Below are 19470 nucleotides of genomic sequence, written 5' to 3' on the forward strand. Positions count from 1 at the left end.
TTACAGATAAGATAAACTTTATTGATCCCACAGTGAGTGAAGCTCACTGTTACAGCAGCCCAAAAGACAGAAAACATTATATACACAGCACAAAAACTGCACAGAAACATCAACATACACTATTTTGAGCCTTTTGTATGACGACAAAAGTCATAATAAGAATAACATTTAAAAAATATGACATTTTTGAGAACTCTATATACAAAATACATTTCCCATTTTAAACTCACACTGTACTGCTTACATTTATACTTTTAGGACATATTTTCTGCTTATGTTTAGCTTTTCTATTGCTGAAACTTCTGAGATTTTGAATGTGAGCAACTTCAATGTAAACAAATTGAGATTCAAATAAAAACTAAATGACCCAAATTTTACTAAAACTAATATTTGGCTTTATTAAAACACAAAAACTAAAAAATAAATGAAAACCAACAGTTATTAAATGTTAAAACAGCAGCTGAAGAGTAGTTATTAAATGTTAAAACAGCGACTAAAAAGTCATCTCGCCTTGTGGAGTTGAATGTATTACTGCTCACGTCACCGAGGGGGCGTGGCCAAACCTGTTGAATGTGGCGAACACATAGGGGCGAACATGGTTGCGAAGTTCCCGAAAATTACCGAAGCGGGAGGGTGGATGGGACGGCAGCCGCTGATTGGACGAGAGGGTGCGGCACGTCAGCTACATAAATGAGTGGAGGCGCCGGTGTGGAGCCTCAGTAAAGCCAAGCAACAGCCGGAGGAGATAAGACACGCGGAAACAGCTAACGGTGATAAAAAGGTGGACATCTTCTGTTGGACTATACCGGACCAAAAACAACCAGCTGCCGAAGGAAGACCGCTGTTTTTTATTATCTTGTTGTTGTTGTTTTTTTTTTTTTAAAAAAAGCGACAAACAACTTTTTACTGTTGTTTTTTGTACCTGAACGGACAGCCATGCTCACCCTGTGCCTCCTGTTGATTTTATCCGCCTCCGTGTTCTCAGAGTCGGTAAGTTTCACTGAATATCTCCGGCTCAAGTTTAGTTAAAAAACGGTTTAAACTCGTTTTTCTGTGCCTCCGGCTAGCTGAAATGCTACTACCTGTTGATTAGTCGATAGCGCCGCTGTGATTTAACTTTTGCTCACCGGTTAGAGCGACTACTTTGGTTGGTTAGCTGGTTTGTTAGCCGGTTAGCTGGCTGGTTGGTCTGGGTGAGAGGGGCTCACTGAGGCATCCACAGCCGGCTGCTATTATCCGGAGAGGGGCCCAGATAAGGGGCAGAGCTGGCAGGTCAGTCCTCCGGGGACAGTCACGGTGGGGACATTTGGGCTGTTTATCACCATTATCGATCAATAAGACGGATCAATACGTCTGATGCAACCCAACTTTCATAGATATCGATGATGTGTCAAAGCCTTAGTGTTATGTTTCTCTTAAAATCTAAATGAACGTTCAAATATTAGTGTCACCAGTGGAGGAATTGAACTTTAGTAGTACTTTTACTCAATTATTTCCATTTTCTTTGTCCTCTACCATATTTTCAAGGCAAACATTGCACTTTATACTGTTATTTGAAAGTTTCACTTAATTGTCACCAGGGAATAATCACTGTGCTGCACTAATAATGTAAAACTGCAGCGATTAATGGATTAGCTAGTGTTTTCTGTTGCGTTTTCTAAAGTCTTTGGGACTGTTATTGATCAATATGTCTGATGTAACCCAACTTTAACAGATTTGTCATGGCCTTAGTGTTATATTTCTCTTAAAATCTAAATTAGCGTTAGCATATTTGTGTCACCAGTGGAAGAATTTAACTTTTGTAATACCTTTACTCAAGTTTGTCCATTCTGTTTGGTCTCTGCCACATTTTCAAGGCTAATATTGCACTTTATACCATTATTTTAGAGTTTTAGGTAATTGTCACCAAGAAGAAATGACTGGACTGCACTAATTAGACTTAAACTGTTTAAAACTGCAGCGATTGATTAGCTAGTATTTGCTGGCTAGTTTGGTTGGTATTTTCTGAAACCTTTGGTGCTTCGGACAAAACAAGACATTTGACGCCACATTTTTCGCTTCTCAGACGCTTTATTGACCTAAAAACTAACTGAAAAGTTGTCAGGGAAACTAGTTCTGCTGGATTATTCCATTTTAAGGCACTAAATAAAGCAATGAATTGAATCTATAATTAAAAACAATCATGTCGGATGTGTGATTGTGGAACAGGCTCTTCTGTTCCTTCAGGTGCTTTAGTTTAATGTCAGTGCTTCTTTTCTTCTACATAAGAGGCATAATGAGTTTTCCTTAGTACTAGAAGCTACATACTTGTTCCACCACAGAGTGTTGCACATTTTTAGCGTCCTTCGGGAACCTTTTGGGATGAGGAGTAAACAAACTGAGCTCAGAGAAGTTGACTTAATGTCAGAAGAATCTGAGTTCAGAGAAGCCAGAGGTTTCTCATAGCTTTCCAGATCAGTGTTGGTGTGTTTCCACTTTGATTCTGCAGAGTTCTCCTCTGCTGCCACCTATTTCTGAAGCGCTTGCTGATCAAACACCTGAGAATGTCGCGCTTTGACCCCCTGCTGCCCTTCAGCGTAAAGGAAAGCGCTGCCATGTGGTCCTGTATGATTACAGAGCTGAAGTTTTGTTTTTACAGCCGACTAACCTGCTGCAAGCAACACAAAAATCCCTGCAGTTGGAGTCTGTTGGTTTATATCATTAAAAATGCTGCGTATTTGCCGATTCAAGCTTCTTAAATGTCAGTATTTCCTTGCTGTTTTCACCTTCTGCTGTTGCAAACCGTTTTTTTGGGGTTTTGATTGTTGGATGGCATTTTGCATTTCATTTTAATGTCTTCTTGTTTTGGATGTTTTATTGTCCTTTTGGTTGTTTATCATCTTGTTTTGAACAGTTTGAGCATCTTTTCTGTCATTTTGCATCTTATGTTGGAGATTTAAAGTGTAGTTTTGATCACTTTAGATCTGTTTTTTTGTTTAAGTATTTTGAATCTTGTTTGGGCTGTTTTGAGTGTCTTTTTGTGCCTTTTTTCATTTTGAGTCTCATTTTAGTAGTTTTGTGTCTTATTTTGGACATTTAAAAAGTCTTTTTGGTCATTTTGAGTCTCCTTCTAGTAGGTTTGCATCTTATTTTGGGCTGTAAAGTCTTTTTGGTCATTTTGCATCTGCTTTTTGTCTATTTAAGTGTCTTGCATTTTGTTTTAGCTGTTTCTAGTGTCTTTTGGTCATTTTGAGTCTCCTTTTGGTCGTTTTGTGTCTTATTTTGGACATTTAAAAAGTCTTTTTGGTCATTTTGAGTCTCCTTTTGGTCGTTTTGTGTCTTATTTTGGACATTTAAAAAGTCTTTTTGGTCATTTTGAGTCTCCTTTTGGTCGTTTTGTGTCTTATTTTGGACATTTAAAAAGTCTTTTTGGTCATTTTGAGTCTCCTTTTGGTCGTTTTGTGTCTTATTTTGGACATTTAAAAAGTCTTTTTGGTCATTTTGAGTCTCCTTTTGGTCGTTTTGTGTCTTATTTTGGACATTTAAAAAGTCTTTTTGGTCATTTTGAGTCTCCTTTTGGTCGTTTTGTGTCTTATTTTGGACATTTAAAAAGTCTTTTTGGTCATTTTGAGTCTCCTTTTGGTCGTTTTGTGTCTTATTTTGGACATTTAAAAAGTCTTTTTGGTCATTTTGAGTCTCCTTTTAGTAGGTTTGCATCTTATTTTGGGCTGTAAAGTCTTTTTGGTCATTTTGCATCTTTTTTTTTTTTTTTTGTCTTTCAGTATTTTGTGTCTTATTTTGGACATGTAAAAAGTCTTTTTGGTCATTTTGAGTCTCCTTTTAGTAGGTTTGCATCTTATTTTGGGCTGTAAAGTCTTTTTGGTCATTTTGCATCTTTTTTTTTTTGTCTGTTTCAGTATTTTGTGTCTTATTTTGGACATGTAAAAAGTCTTTTTGGTCATTTTGCATCTGCTTTTTGTCTAAGTATCTTGCATCTTGTTTTAGCTGTTTTTAGTGTCTTTTTGGTCATTTTGAGTCTCCTTTTAGTTTTGCATCTTGCTTTGGACATTAAATCTTTTTGGTCATTTTCCATCTGTTTGGGACATTTTAACTATCCATTTTACGATGCTGCGTCTTGCTTTTCTTGTTTTGAATGACTTTTTGGTCATTTCTTTTTTTGGGGGGGGCATATTAGGTCTCCTTTTAAAAAAAAATTAGACTGAAAAGTAAAAATGGACTCAAAGGAACAAAAATAATACTCAAAAACAACTGGAAATGGACACAAAACGGCAAAAATGCACTCGAAACAGCCATAAAGTCACACCAACCCACTATAAAAAGACCAAAAACGACTAAAAAGAGACTCAAACTGAACATAGACTCTAAATTTTCTTTGGGATTGTTGGCTGCCATCTTGCTAATGTGACATTTCTGCTGGTTTATCAACTTAACAGTTGTTTGTTAGCGGGAATTAGAACACACTGGATGTATGTTTTTGTTTTAAACCAAAATGAAAGCTATATGAAGGTTTACGGTTTGAAATATTAGGCTTTTTCTTGATTTTTATTGCTTTTTTTTTAGCATGCAGAGCTGTGCTTTAACAGTACTAGATGGACGGAATGTACTTTTCTCATTGTCGTTTCAGTTTTCTGTTGATTTAAGTCGTTTTCTGGTCAATCAGTAACTCGAGCTCTATTTGTTTTGCTTTTCAAACAAATCAAATGGATTTCAGAGTCCTTTACAGGCGACTGACAGAACATGGAAAGTCTGTGTTTGCAAACTGAGCGTTTAGTTTTCCACTCTGGAAAATGTGACGTGGATTTATTTAGTTTCTGTCGGCATTCTGGTGCTTTATCGAGCGAACATTGGGAAGCGGTTGTTTGCCAGCTTAAATGAGCTTGTTGTCGTTACTGCATGTTTTACCCACAAGTATGTGCAACTGGACGATGTAGTGATCTACTTCAGTGGTTCCCAAAGTGGGGGTCCCGACCCCCCGGGGGGTCGCGGTACCCCTCCGTGGGGGTCGCGAGATGATTTCCAGAACAGCAAAAGAAAAAAAAAAGAAAAAAATTTTTCGAGAGGGCCTTTAAATTTTTATTTTATATATTTTTTGTTGCTGAAATATCTGTTTAAAATAGTTAAATAACTATATGAAAAAAAAGTTTTTTTTTTGTTATTATTATTTTAACATTACGTCAATTACAAATGAAGTTTACGTCTATGACGCAGCATACGTGCCCTTCGTTTTAATCTTAATGCTAGAGCTAGCTTTCTGAAGTTGCGATTAAGACCTTTATCAAAATGAAACGGTGGCTAATATCCACAACTCAAAAACAGAGTGAAGTTGAAAAGCCAGATTTGCAAGCGGCAAGGCCTGATGACAGAGCAGGAAGCACCGTGGGAACACCAGAGAAGTCTGCGGAGGACTGCGACACAGAACCGCCAGAGCATCGCCCGGCAGCGGCTAAGGTGGGAGCCCGCCAAGCCCACAAATCGGACACTTCTTCATCCAAATCAAGAAAATACAGGGATGAATTTATTAAGTATGGATTCGTGTGTCACGTTGTAAATGGTATACAACACCCACAGTGTGTAGTGTGCTCGGAGGTCCTTGCTCACGAGAGCCTTAAACCGGTGAAAATGTTGAGACACCTGACGACTAAACATCCTTCACTTGTGTCAAAACCAGCAGAGTTTTTTCGCCGAAAGGAGGGAGAACTAAGAGGGCAAAAGAGGGTCCTAACTAAACAAACTACAATCCCTGCCAAAGCTCAGAGGGCTTCATATGAAGTGGCATATTTAATTGCTCAAGCAAAAAAGCCTCACACAATTGGAGAAAGTTTGATCAAACCCGCCGCGGTGGCGATGAGTCGAGTCATGCACGGGGATAAAGCCGCCGCTGAGCTGACACAAGTCCCGCTGTCAGATGGGACAGTATCCCGCCGCATCAGTGAGATGGCACAGGACATCAAGACTCAGCTCATTGATGCAGTGAAAGAAGGAAAGTATACTTTACAACTGGACGAGTCAACTGACGTTTCGCATTGTGCCCAGCTTCTTGTTTTTGTGAGATACGTTTTTAAAGAGAAGCTTAATGAAGAAATGCTCTTTTGCACGCCGCTGGAAGGAGCGTGTACAGGCGAGGACATTTTTAACAAACTGGACAGCAAGCTAAAAGAAGAAGGTATGTCCTGGAGTGAGTGCTTATCAGTGTGCACAGATGGAGCAGGGGCAATGCTGGGGAAAAAGAAGGGGTTGAGAGCACGAGTCCAGCAAGTTGCCCCTCACGTCTGCTTTACCCACTGCATTATACACAGAGAAGCCCTTGCATGTAAATCACTGAGTGCAGAGTTAAAGCACGTCCTTGACACAGCAGTGAAAATCGTGAATTATATAAAATCACGTCCGCTTAACACCAGACTGTTTGCAACCCTCTGTAACGAAATGGGAGCGGAGCACCAAGGCCTCCTGTTGCACACAGAGGTGAGATGGCTTTCCCGGGGAAATGTACTGAGCCGCTTGTGTGAGCTGAGGGAAGAGGTGCGCATCTTCCTCGCCGACCAAAGATCACCTCTCGCAGAACACCTCTCTGATCCTGACTGGGTAGCAAGGCTGGTGTATTTATCATCTGTTTTTGGCAAACTGAATGGGTTGAATATGTCACTGCAAGGTGAAAACACAAGCATTTTGACCCTCAATGACAAAGTGCAAGCATTTGTGCGTAAACTGGAGCGCTGGAGAGAGCGCGCTGAAGCTGGACATATGGACATGTTTACTGAGCTGGATGATTTTATTGAAGAAAATGCTTTGAGTGTGAACATTGTAAGGGCGTCTGTAGCGGATCACCTTCAGTCTCTTGTGGATCATTTTAAAAAGTATTTCCCAGAAGAAACTGCTCCTGAAAGGCATGATTGGATCCGATCCCCGTTCACTGCAAAAACAAATCATTTGACATCTGACTTTGAGGATGCGCTGATTGAACTTTCATCTGACCGAACCCTGAGAGCGCTTTTTGATGCCAAGAGCCTGGATGAGTTTTGGATTTCGGTGAGGAAGGAGTACCCGCAGCTGTCTGCAGCAGCATTGAACACACTGATGCCATTTGGCTCTACGTACTTATGCGAAAAAACTTTCTCTGCACTGACTTACATCAAGAACAAGCACAGATCTCGACTTAATGTGGAGGACGATCTCCGAATTGCCGTCTCCAAAATCAAACCGAGACTGGATCTTCTTTGCTCAGTGCATATTGCCCACCCATCGCATTAGGTGAGTTCTTCAAACACGCAGTAATTGTTGTGCAGCACTGCTCATAACTTTGAATAATCCGTCGCACTGCTGTGCTGTTTTAGACTGACAAATGTTTACCCGTAACACTGCTAATCCACATTTAACAGTTTCTTTTTTACTTTTGGACATGTGGGGGAAAGGGGGGGTCGCGGGTCTCCTATGATCCTATTTTGGGGGTCGCGGCCTGAAAAGATTGGGAACCCCTGATCTACTTCATGATCACAACGAGACAAAATATCACAGAAAGGAGACACAAAACGACAAGAAGTGAGACAAACGACATGAAACAAAGCTTAAGAGACGACGAGCTTAGAAAGCGACAAACGATGGACAATTAAGACAAAAATGACAAAAGCGAGCAACAAAACGACAAGAAAATAGACAAACGACACAAGCAAGACACAAATCACCCCTCAAAACGACAAAAACGATACACAGCACAACGAATAACGCAAAACAGTGACAAAAATAAGACAAAAAAACACAAAACGACAGAAGCATCAGAAAAACAAGTCGGATAAAGACAAAAAACAGTGCAAACTATTACAAAATGAGACACAACACCATGAATAAAACCAAACAAAGTAACGAGAATAAGACAAAACACACAAGCGAGGAATAAAAAGAAGCACAAATGGCAAGTCAGACAGAAAACGACAAATAGGAAACACAAAACGGCAAAACTGAAGCACAAAATGACAAAAACGAGACACAAAACAGCGAATAACGCAAAACAATGACAAAAATAAGACAAACACAAAACAGAAGCACGAGAAAAACAAGTCAGATAATAAAAAGATAAAAGTGCAAACTATTGCAAAAACGAGACACAAAATGACAAAACCGTGACAAAATATTACCAAAAGGAGACACAAAACAACAAAAGGAGACACGACACAATGAATAAAACAAAACAAAGTAACAAGAATAAGACAAAACACACAAATGAGGAAAAAAAACAAAACAGAAATGACAAAACTGAAGCACAAAATGACAGAAACGAGACACAACACGACCAAAGAACAATCTAGTATTTTACTTTCTGATCAGAACAACTTGTCATGGTCTGGAAGTTCTTTTAAATTCATAGTTTAAATGTCTTCTCTGGAATTTTTCCACTTTGAGGGCAGGATTGGACCCTCTGGAGGACCACTTTTGGGCCTCATGTTGGACACCTTTGCTTTGAGTCTTTATTTCTATAATGTTCTAAATAGTTTTATAGGCATCTAAATAATTAGAATGTGGCCTTCCAGCTGTAGTTGGGCTCTTATTGACCTCTCCAGAGTGGGCTTTAGAGATGCTGTCCCTCCCCCAGTCAGACCAGTTGCTCTCTACAAACGGTGGCTCTAACTGTACGCCTCACACGGATGTTTTTACTCCACTGAAGCCTGGAATCAGTGGAAACGCTGTGGGATGACGTTCTCCTGAAGCCGCTGTCCTTCATGAGCCTGTGGTCGCACTGACCTGAAGTCTAACATTCCTCCTCCTCCACCTCCTCTTTTTGATTGCCCCTCTGGAATGTGACCTCTGCTGACCTTGATCGGCCCTCTGGAGGATTTTGCACACTTGGAGGGACCTGAATAGGGCCCCGGGGCCTTTTCACAGCGCCCTGCTAGCTGGGATACGTGTGCATGGAAGATAGCTCCAATTCAGTTCTTCCTCATTGAAAATAAGAAGAGAACATCTCAGAATGCTTCACTTCACCGTCCATGTGTTTCCCATTAGAGGTATCTGCAGCTGAATTATCGCCCGTTTTATTTCCTGCTTCAGAAGTCTACAGCCCAATTCATCTCTTTATGACCATTTAGCATCACTCTGTGGTCACTGAACATCAGTTTGTTCATTTTTATTCACAATATGAGCATTTTACATCATTTTGTGGTGGTTTTGCATCATTTTGTGGTGGTTTTGCATCATTTTGTGGTGGTTTTGCATTATTTTGTGGTCGTTTTCCGTCTCTTTGTGGTCGTTTTCCGTCTCTTTGTGGTCGTTTTCCGTCTCTTTGTGGTGGTTTTCCGTCTCTTTGTGGTCGTTTTCCGTCATTTTGTATCATTTTGTGGTCATTGTACGTCTCTTTGTGGTCATTTTGCATCTTTGTGGACGTTTTGCATCTCTCTTGTGCTCGTTTTGCATCATTGCGTCCTATTTTTGGTCATTTATTGTCAGTTTGACTGTTTTGCATCCATTTGTAGTTTTAAAACTTCCTTTAATAATTTTTCGTCCTATCTTAGTGGTTGTGGACATTTTGCATCCTGCTTATTTATTGTTGTGTCTCTGTGTGATTTTGCATACTATGCTACTCATTTATCGTCTCTTTATGATCATTTCACATCTCTTTAGTCAATTTTCATATCTGTGCTGATGTATTAACAGAATGAAATTCCATTTTGCGATAAAGTCACTCTGTCCAGTTCAAACTGAAGTTAAGCAGCTAAAAAGGACAGTATAGATGTGTAGAATTGAGGGCAGTTACAGACTTATTTAGCTGGAGTTATGAGCACGTGTAGCTTTCTGATACTGCACATGACAATCTGTTTTACTGCTGTATCAGAGCAGCCTGCTGGTCAATTTCAACCACAAATCTACAGTAAACAAAGCTCTTTAAGGACACTTTTAACCACCTTATCCATCACAACTACTGCTATTACTTGTGCTGGACGAGCATCCTTCATTAGAACCGCTCAGACTGGGCTTAATGACGTCTGAGATATCTGCAGATCTCTCGCTGACAGAAAGACAAACGAGTCAAAGTGAAGTTAATTGACAGCTGTAACTTTAATTCTGGGTCATGCAATTAGCCTATTAGATGTTAAACAGCTGCTGTAGTGTTTAACTGTCTGAGGAAGGATGTCCAGACTGCATTCTAAGTGTCTGATAAGTGGTGTTGTCCTGACTAATCCTCCAAACTGCTGCTTTAGCTGCTCAAAGCTCATCATTTAAAGATGAGGAGCTTTACTTCTGGACAGTCAAACTTCTCTAATAAATGTCAGAACTTCTGTCCATGGCTCTCCTTTCTCCTCCTGAGGATTCACCTCCAGCTTTCCTGGTTCTGCTGCTCCCTAAAGCAGCTCCCCATTTTGGCTTTTGCCTCTTTTATCTGCTGCCTCCCCTCCTTTCTTTCTCTTTCCTTTGATGGATCCTCTGATGATCCCTCCTCTGCCTCCCAGCAGCCTTTTCTTCTCCGTCCCACTGAGGTCATTGTTGGAATGTGGCGTTCCCGGCTAATCGATAACAATGTTCCGCTACCTGACAATGGAACGAGCTCTCTGAGGGGTTTTTGGAAACCACAGGAACGACAGGAATGTTATTTATGGACGGGTTTCCACTGGATGCCTCCAGGACGTTGTTGCTTCATTTGGTAAAGTCTAAAGCCCCGTGTACAGTTTATCAGTTATTCCGAGGTCGCCCCGGCCAAACAAATCCTGTTCTTCATGCTTTTTCTGCCCATGTTTGGCCACAAGTCTGCAGAGAGGGTGAAGGTGAAAGATAGGAAAGTACAGGATGTTTTGTTTTCACCCTCTGAACTTTAAAGTTTGCAGAGTTTTTTGTTTTTTTACTCCCATTGGACTCATTTATCTGCTGCAAAAGTCAAGGCGTAAAAAGAAAAGGATTTAGATCATTTATTTTACAGGAAATTAAAAAGTTTGGTGTTCCGATACAGAGGATGGGGTGTCCAACATGAGGCCCGTGGTCCAAAAGTGGTCCTCCAGAGGGTCCAACATGAGGCCCGTGGTCCTCCAGAGGGTCCAACATGAGGCCCGTGGTCCTCCAGAGGGTCCAACATGAGGCCCGTGGTCCAAAAGCGGTCCTCCAGAGGGTCCAACATGAGGCCCGTGGTCCTCCAGAGGGTCCAACATGAGGCCCGTGGTCCTCCAGAGGGTCCAACATGAGGCCCGTGGTCCAAAAGTGGTCCTCCAGAGGGTCCAACATGAGGCCCGTGGTCCTCCAGAGGGTCCAACATGAGGCCCGTGGTCCAAAAGTGGTCCTCCAGAGGGTCCAACATGAGGCCCGTGGTCCTCCAGAGGGTCCAACATGAGGCCCGTGGTCCAAAAGTGGTCCTCCAGAGGGTCCAACATGAGGCCCGTGGTCCAAAAGCGGTCCTCCAGAGGGTCCAACATGAGGCCCGTGGTCCTCCAGAGGGTCCAACATGAGGCCCGTGGTCCTCCAGAGGGTCCAACATGAGGCCCGTGGTCCAAAAGTGGTCCTCCAGAGGGTCCAACATGAGGCCCGTGGTCCTCCAGAGGGTCCAACATGAGGCCCGTGGTCCAAAAGTGGTCCTCCAGAGGGTCCAACATGAGGCCCGTGGTCCAAAAGTGGTCCTCCAGAGGGTCCAACATGAGGCCCGTGGTCCTCCAGAGGGTCCAACATGAGGCCCGTGGTCCTCCAGAGGGTCCAACATGAGGCCCGTGGTCCAAAAGTGGTCCTCCAGAGGGTCCAACATGAGGCCCGTGGTCCTCCAGAGGGTCCAACATGAGGCCCGTGGTCCAAAAGTGGTCCTCCAGAGGGTCCAACATGAGGCCCGTGGTCCTCCAGAGGGTCCAACATGAGGCCCGTGGTCCTCCAGAGGGTCCAACATGAGGCCCGTGGTCCTCCAGAGGGTCCAACATGAGGCCCGTGGTCCAAAAGTGGTCCTCCAGAGGGTCCAACATGAGGCCTGTGGTCCAAAAGTGGTCCTCCAGAGGGTCCAACATGAGGCCCGTGGTCCTCCAGAGGGTCCAACATGAGGCCTGTGGTCCAAAAGTGGTCCTCCAGAGGGTCCAACATGAGGCCTGTGGTCCAAAAGTGGTCCTCCAGAGGGTCCAACATGAGGCCCGTGGTCCTCCAGAGGGTCCAACATGAGGCCCGTGGTCCAAAAGTGGTCCTCCAGAGGGTCCAACATGAGGCCCGTGGTCCTCCAGAGGGTCCAACATGAGGCCCGTGGTCCAAAAGTGGTCCTCCAGAGGGTCCAACATGAGGCCCGTGGTCCTCCAGAGGGTCCAACATGAGGCCCGTGGTCCTCCAGAGGGTCCAACATGAGGCCCGTGGTCCTCCAGAGGGTCCAACATGAGGCCCGTGGTCCAAAAGTGGTCCTCCAGAGGGTCCAACATGAGGCCTGTGGTCCAAAAGTGGTCCTCCAGAGGGTCCAACATGAGGCCCGTGGTCCTCCAGAGGGTCCAACATGAGGCCTGTGGTCCAAAAGTGGTCCTCCAGAGGGTCCAACATGAGGCCTGTGGTCCAAAAGTGGTCCTCCAGAGGGTCCAACATGAGGCCCGTGGTCCTCCAGAGGGTCCAACATGAGGCCCGTGGTCCAAAAGTGGTCCTCCAGAGGGTCCAATCCGGCCCTCAAAGTGTAAAAATTACAGAGAAGACATTAACTGCAGATTGTAAATTAGTAAAACTATAAATTTAAAATCATTTCTAGACCATGACACGTTGTTTGGATCAGAAAGTAAAATACCAGATTGTTCTTTGGTTGTTTTGTTTCTCATTTTGTAATTGTCATTTTTGTTATTTTTTGTCTCATGTTTGTCATTTTGTTTCTTGGTTTTGTAATTTTTTTCTTATTTTTTTAAATTTATTTTTTTGTTGCTTTGTAACGTTGTCACGTTTTTTGTCTCCTTTTATGCTTTGTTTCGTGTCATTTTTGTAATATTTTGTCTTGTTCTTGTTGTTTTGTCTGTTTTTGTCTCACTTGTCATTTTGTAACTTTTTGTCTAATTTTTTTTTGTCTTTTGTTTTGTCTTCTCTTTCCTCTTTTTTGGTTTAGTCTCATTTTTTTTAATACTTTGTCTTGTTTTTGTTGTGTTTTTTGTCTTAATTTTGGCCTTTGTCTCACATATTCTTGTTCATTTTTATTCTTTTGTCAACACTTCCTGCAGTTCAGCCACAGTTTTTGTCATGTGACTGCTGCTCATAATGGCTTCATAATTCTGCTAAGAAGTGCAGAAATTTTTAGTTTTTTACAAGTCTGGTTTCAGCAAATGGTGTATTTTTATTTTTTAAAAATATGCAAATAGAATGAAGTGATTTTAATCAAACTGATTTGAAGCTTGGATTTGTTTAATTTTCCGCGTCTGCTTTCAGAGTTCTGGCTCTGACAGATTCTGTAATCTAAAATTAAACATACCTGCCGATGCTGCCACTCAGAGGGTAAATTATCACTTAAGCTGCAGGTTACTTTTTGCCATTTAAATGTCAGAATGTTGTGAAAAAGTCTCAAACATGAGGAGAAACATTCTCTTATCTAAACGCCTGTTCTTGTGTGGCCCTCCTGGACTAATTCCTTTGTCTTTTTCTGTGGTTGTCATTTCAATTAGCGGCATCACGGTGCTTTAATTTACCAAATGTGCTGGAGGTGGCGACTGTGGCAGTTAATCAGGGTTAGAAGGAGGAAAAAAATCCTCTTTTCCTGGGGAGCTAATCCATGTTGCTCCACAGAACCCCAGCTTGTTGCCTTTGCAGCCTGTGGGCCGGCTCCGTTTGTTCTGTCTTGTTGGAATGTGACTGGTTTTTGCATGTAGACCCCCGATCATTTGCACCAGAATGAGCCAGAGGTTTTTAAAGAATTTTTTTATTTTTTGCATGAAGGGGTGCGGTGAAAGCCGGCGTGGTGAAAAGATCCTGGGCAAAGGAGGGGAGCGTGATAAATAGTACGACTGGGATGTAATAATGGTTCCTGCATTGCTGTCCGCTGGTCTATAAAATCCCTTTGGGCCGAGGAATGTTGGCACCGAGAGAGGAGGTTTTTGTCCTTCCTGCCCGGTGGAGAATCTGATCCCCCGACTCCCTCCACCTCTTTTCAACCGCTACATATTCTGGCACTCGTACCGGGAACTATATGAATACGTTGGGGGCAGAAGTCGACCGTAAAGCCCCTCCTGTTCTGGTTTCATCTGACTGTTTTTGTGCCGGAGCTGCTCTCTGCCTCGACATAAAGCAAAAGCAGGCGGTTTAAGTGTCAGATTATAATCACAAAGGCCTGCTGTGGGCTGCAGTGGAACTCAGAAAATTGCTTTTGTGTCAGATTGTGAGCTGGAAAAGCTTCTGGTGTGATGTAAACGTCACATGTAGACCCAGAAAGATGTGTTAACCCTGGAAAGCCCACTGTTTAAGAAGTACAACATCAGTTTTATTTTTGATTGTTGTAGATATTATTTTTCCATTTTTTAAAAAATATTTGGGTGTGTGTGTGTATATATATATATATATATATATGCGTATACATATTTTTAAATGTATTACATTTTGCTCATATTAGATTTTGTGTATACACACACACAGACATTTTTTGGTCTTTTTCTGCATTTGGGTGTAGAGATATTATTTTTTGCTATCTGAGCTTCTATATATAATTTGTATTTTAGTTTTATTTTTTTCATTTTTTTAGATGTGTAATATAGTTTTTCTTTTTCAGTTTATATATATATATATATTTACTAATTTTTTTCTATATTTAGATTTCTACATATGTGTACATAATTAGTTTTATTTATTTTTGCTATTTTTGATTTTTTTCAGATGTTTTATATGTATTTTTTGTTTGTATATTTTTTCTATATATGTAAGAAATTACTTTTTAGTTTTTATTTATTTTTCTCATTTTAATTTTTTTCAGATTTGCGTTTTTATATATATAATCTTTATTTTTTGCAATTTATTTCTATATTTAGGTTTCTATATAGGTATACATAATTGTTTCTTTAGTTTGATTTAATTTTTCTCATTTTAATTTTTTCAGGTTTGTTTTTATATATATCTTTATTTTTTGCAATTTATTTCTATATTTAGGTTTCTATGTATGTAAGCAATTAATTTTTAGTTTTATTTAATTTTTTTCTCATTAATTTTTTCAGATTTGTGTTTTTATATATTTTTTAATTTTATGTAATTTTTTTGCTATTTTTTTCTATATTTGGGTCTTACAGGGTTAAATAGTCATTATCCTGAATTTCTGGTACATAGAGGTTGAAAGTGCTGATAAAACTTGATAAATATGTCTTTAAATTCATGCGATGGTTAAATGATCATCCCAGAAAGTGAATTTCTTTATCAGTAATAAAACAGACCTTAAATCTCAGGTCTTGAACGCTGAGAGTTTATCTAACTATTATTTTGTCAATAATTACCCTTCCAAACATATTTAAGTTTGCTCTCAAATTTGTTAAAGGAAAAACGGCAAATTGTCTCACATGTATGGATATTTCATTGTTATAGTCCTTTTTCCAGTCAATTATGACGGCGTGAATAAGTTTTTTTTTTTTTCCAATTTTCCTGCTGTTTTCATCACCAAAAAATCTAATTGATTAATTAAGAAAATTAACTGTAAATGACCTGATAATGAAAATAATTATTGCTTGCTGTTTTTATCTAAACTACAGCTCCTCTCGCGCTGCCTTAGGTTAGTATTTTTGCACCGATTTCCTCAATAAAATGCAACTTACTGTTATTTATGCGAGTCTAAAAGCCAGAATGCATCTGGAGGTGTCTTGTTTTGCTTTACCAAAATCCAAATATATTTAGTTTATCATGAATTTCAGAGGAAAAATATGAATTTCTTGAATTTCAAGAGCTAGAAATGTCCAATATTTGACATTTTTTCTTAGTTTCTAGTGAGTCAGTTGTTTTTGTCAACATTTCTGTGTCTTTCTTTGACTAATCGATGGTGAACAGATGTGCTCTGTATGAAGGAACTTTTAGTCTTCGCTGATATTGTTGTGGAGATAAAGAGGAACCTGATCCCGGCTGGTAAACTGATCTGGAGGCTGTTTGATGTGGTTTATATCTGACAGATGGTTGTTGAGGCCTGAAGCCGGATCGTTTGCAGCTATCGCCACCGAGAACTTCCTCCTCGGGTCGACACGTGAAAAACAAACTGTAATGATCAACACGCTCCACCCACAGGCCGGCCAGTGAACCCAGACAGCCCATAATATTGACTTTCTGTCACTAATGCAGCAGTAATGGGAGGCAGAGGCGCTTATTGTAGGACGGTTTTACTGTTCATTAGTGTCTGTCTGTGAAATGTTGGAAATAAACGGCTCAAAAATCCAGTCAGGAAATCTGCAAACCGTCATGATTGATGATAATAATATACTTTATTTATGGAGCACCTTTTAAATCCAGAGTTAGGGGGGGAAAGCAACAAAAATGCAGTAAAAAAAGAAAATAAAACGGTTAAACAGCTTAATCAAGAAAGTCTTTGGTTCAGTCAGAATCATTTTAAAGTCAATTAATAACTTTATTTGTGTATAAATCCCAGTAATGTGAAGTAGAACTGCCACAACATAATGTTACATAAGATATATTGATTTATTGCCTCTAATGCAGTGGTTCCCAAAGTGGGGGTCCCGACCCCCCGGGGGGTCGCGGTACCCCTCCGTGGGGGTCGCGAGATGATTTCCAGAACAGCAAAAGAAAAAAAAAAGAAAAAATTTTTTCGAGAGGGCCTTTAAATTTTTATTTTATATATTTTTTGTTGCTGAAATATCTGTTTAAAATAGTTAAATAACTATATGAAAAAAAAGTTTTTTTTTTTGTTATTATTATTTTAACATTACGTCAATTACAAATGAAGTTTACGTCTATGACGCAGCATACGTGCCCTTCGTTTTAATCTTAATGCTAGAGCTAGCTTTCTGAAGTTGCGATTAAGACCTTTATCAAAATGAAACGGTGGCTAATATCCACAACTCAAAAACAGAGTGAAGTTGAAAAGCCAGATTTGCAAGCGGCAAGGCCTGATGACAGAGCAGGAAGCACCGTGGGAACACCAGAGAAGTCTGCGGAGGACTGCGACACAGAACCGCCAGAGCATCGCCCGGCAGCGGCTAAGGTGGGAGCCCGCCAAGCCCACAAATCGGACACTTCTTCATCCAAATCAAGAAAATACAGGGATGAATTTATTAAGTATGGATTCGTGTGTCACGTTGTAAATGGTATACAACACCCACAGTGTGTAGTGTGCTCGGAGGTCCTTGCTCACGAGAGCCTTAAACCGGTGAAAATGTTGAGACACCTGACGACTAAACATCCTTCACTTGTGTCAAAACCAGCAGAGTTTTTTCGCCGAAAGGAGGGAGAACTAAGAGGGCAAAAGAGGGTCCTAACTAAACAAACTACAATCCCTGCCAAAGCTCAGAGGGCTTCATATGAAGTGGCATATTTAATTGCTCAAGCAAAAAAGCCTCACACAATTGGAGAAAGTTTGATCAAACCCGCCGCGGTGGCGATGAGTCGAGTCATGCACGGGGATAAAGCCGCCGCTGAGCTGACACAAGTCCCGCTGTCAGATGGGACAGTATCCCGCCGCATCAGTGAGATGGCACAGGACATCAAGACTCAGCTCATTGATGCAGTGAAAGAAGGAAAGTATACTTTACAACTGGACGAGTCAACTGACGTTTCGCATTGTGCCCAGCTTCTTGTTTTTGTGAGATACGTTTTTAAAGAGAAGCTTAATGAAGAAATGCTCTTTTGCACGCCGCTGGAAGGAGCGTGTACAGGCGAGGACATTTTTAACAAACTGGACAGCAAGCTAAAAGAAGAAGGTATGTCCTGGAGTGAGTGCTTATCAGTGTGCACAGATGGAGCAGGGGCAATGCTGGGGAAAAAGAAGGGGTTGAGAGCACGAGTCCAGCAAGTTGCCCCTCACGTCTGCTTTACCCACTGCATTATACACAGAGAAGCCCTTGCATGTAAATCACTGAGTGCAGAGTTAAAGCACGTCCTTGACACAGCAGTGAAAATCGTGAATTATATAAAATCACGTCCGCTTAACACCAGACTGTTTGCAACCCTCTGTAACGAAATGGGAGCGGAGCACCAAGGCCTCCTGTTGCACACAGAGGTGAGATGGCTTTCCCGGGGAAATGTACTGAGCCGCTTGTGTGAGCTGAGGGAAGAGGTGCGCATCTTCCTCGCCGACCAAAGATCACCTCTCGCAGAACACCTCTCTGATCCTGACTGGGTAGCAAGGCTGGTGTATTTATCATCTGTTTTTGGCAAACTGAATGGGTTGAATATGTCACTGCAAGGTGAAAACACAAGCATTTTGACCCTCAATGACAAAGTGCAAGCATTTGTGCGTAAACTGGAGCGCTGGAGAGAGCGCGCTGAAGCTGGACATATGGACATGTTTACTGAGCTGGATGATTTTATTGAAGAAAATGCTTTGAGTGTGAACATTGTAAGGGCGTCTGTAGCGGATCACCTTCAGTCTCTTGTGGATCATTTTAAAAAGTATTTCCCAGAAGAAACTGCTCCTGAAAGGCATGATTGGATCCGATCCCCGTTCACTGCAAAAACAAATCATTTGACATCTGACTTTGAGGATGCGCTGATTGAACTTTCATCTGACCGAACCCTGAGAGCGCTTTTTGATGCCAAGAGCCTGGATGAGTTTTGGATTTCGGTGAGGAAGGAGTACCCGCAGCTGTCTGCAGCAGCATTGAACACACTGATGCCATTTGGCTCTACGTACTTATGCGAAAAAACTTTCTCTGCACTGACTTACATCAAGAACAAGCACAGATCTCGACTTAATGTGGAGGACGATCTCCGAATTGCCGTCTCCAAAATCAAACCGAGACTGGATCTTCTTTGCTCAGTGCATATTGCCCACCCATCGCATTAGGTGAGTTCTTCAAACACGCAGTAATTGTTGTGCAGCACTGCTCATAACTTTGAATAATCCGTCGCACTGCTGTGCTGTTTTAGACTGACAAATGTTTACCCGTAACACTGCTAATCCACATTTAACAGTTTCTTTTTTACTTTTGGACATGTGGGGGAAAGGGGGGGTCGCGGGTCTCCTATGATCCTATTTTGGGGGTCGCGGCCTGAAAAGATTGGGAACCCCTGCTCTAATGCAGGGGTGTCCAACATGTTCATCCATCAAAAATCTACTGAATTTGTCAACCGACGGTACAAACTCCAAACATTTGCTTTGAAAATGGGCAAATAAATGCTGCAAATGATCACAATTAAGCATCCAAATCACTAGAAAATGTGGTTTTGTGCTGCTAAAATTGTTGCAGATTGATTTTTAAAGTTTAAATTAAACTGTACTGTACATTTATTGTGCGGTTTGTGCTTTTAGTTGTGTACGAACCTTTAAACGAGGACCAGAGCCACTGCGACTCGCTAAAGATCCAAAGTCCAAGGAATTAATCCTCAACTTTTTGGTAAACAGACGTTTTGAGGACGTTTATGTACCTGTTCTCT

At 41.3% G+C, this 19470-nt stretch overlaps 1 protein-coding gene across 2 annotated transcripts in view; it reads left to right on the top strand.

The window, feature by feature from the left end:
* Positions 1–707: 707 nt before the first annotated feature.
* Positions 708–19470, top strand: part of sdc4 (syndecan 4) — a 40163-nt gene continuing 21400 nt past the window's right edge. The window contains exon 1 of one of the 2 annotated variants that reach the window (XM_051948426.1): positions 708–990. In XM_051948426.1, the coding sequence (XP_051804386.1) occupies positions 937–990 (54 nt within the window). In that variant the 5' untranslated portion in view covers positions 708–936. The remainder of the gene's footprint in view (positions 991–19470) is intronic. The other variant, XM_051948427.1, reaches the window with a different exon arrangement.

Source organism: Acanthochromis polyacanthus, chromosome 5, assembly GCF_021347895.1.
Source record: "Acanthochromis polyacanthus isolate Apoly-LR-REF ecotype Palm Island chromosome 5, KAUST_Apoly_ChrSc, whole genome shotgun sequence".
In the NCBI taxonomy this organism is placed as follows: Eukaryota; Metazoa; Chordata; class Actinopteri; family Pomacentridae; genus Acanthochromis; species Acanthochromis polyacanthus.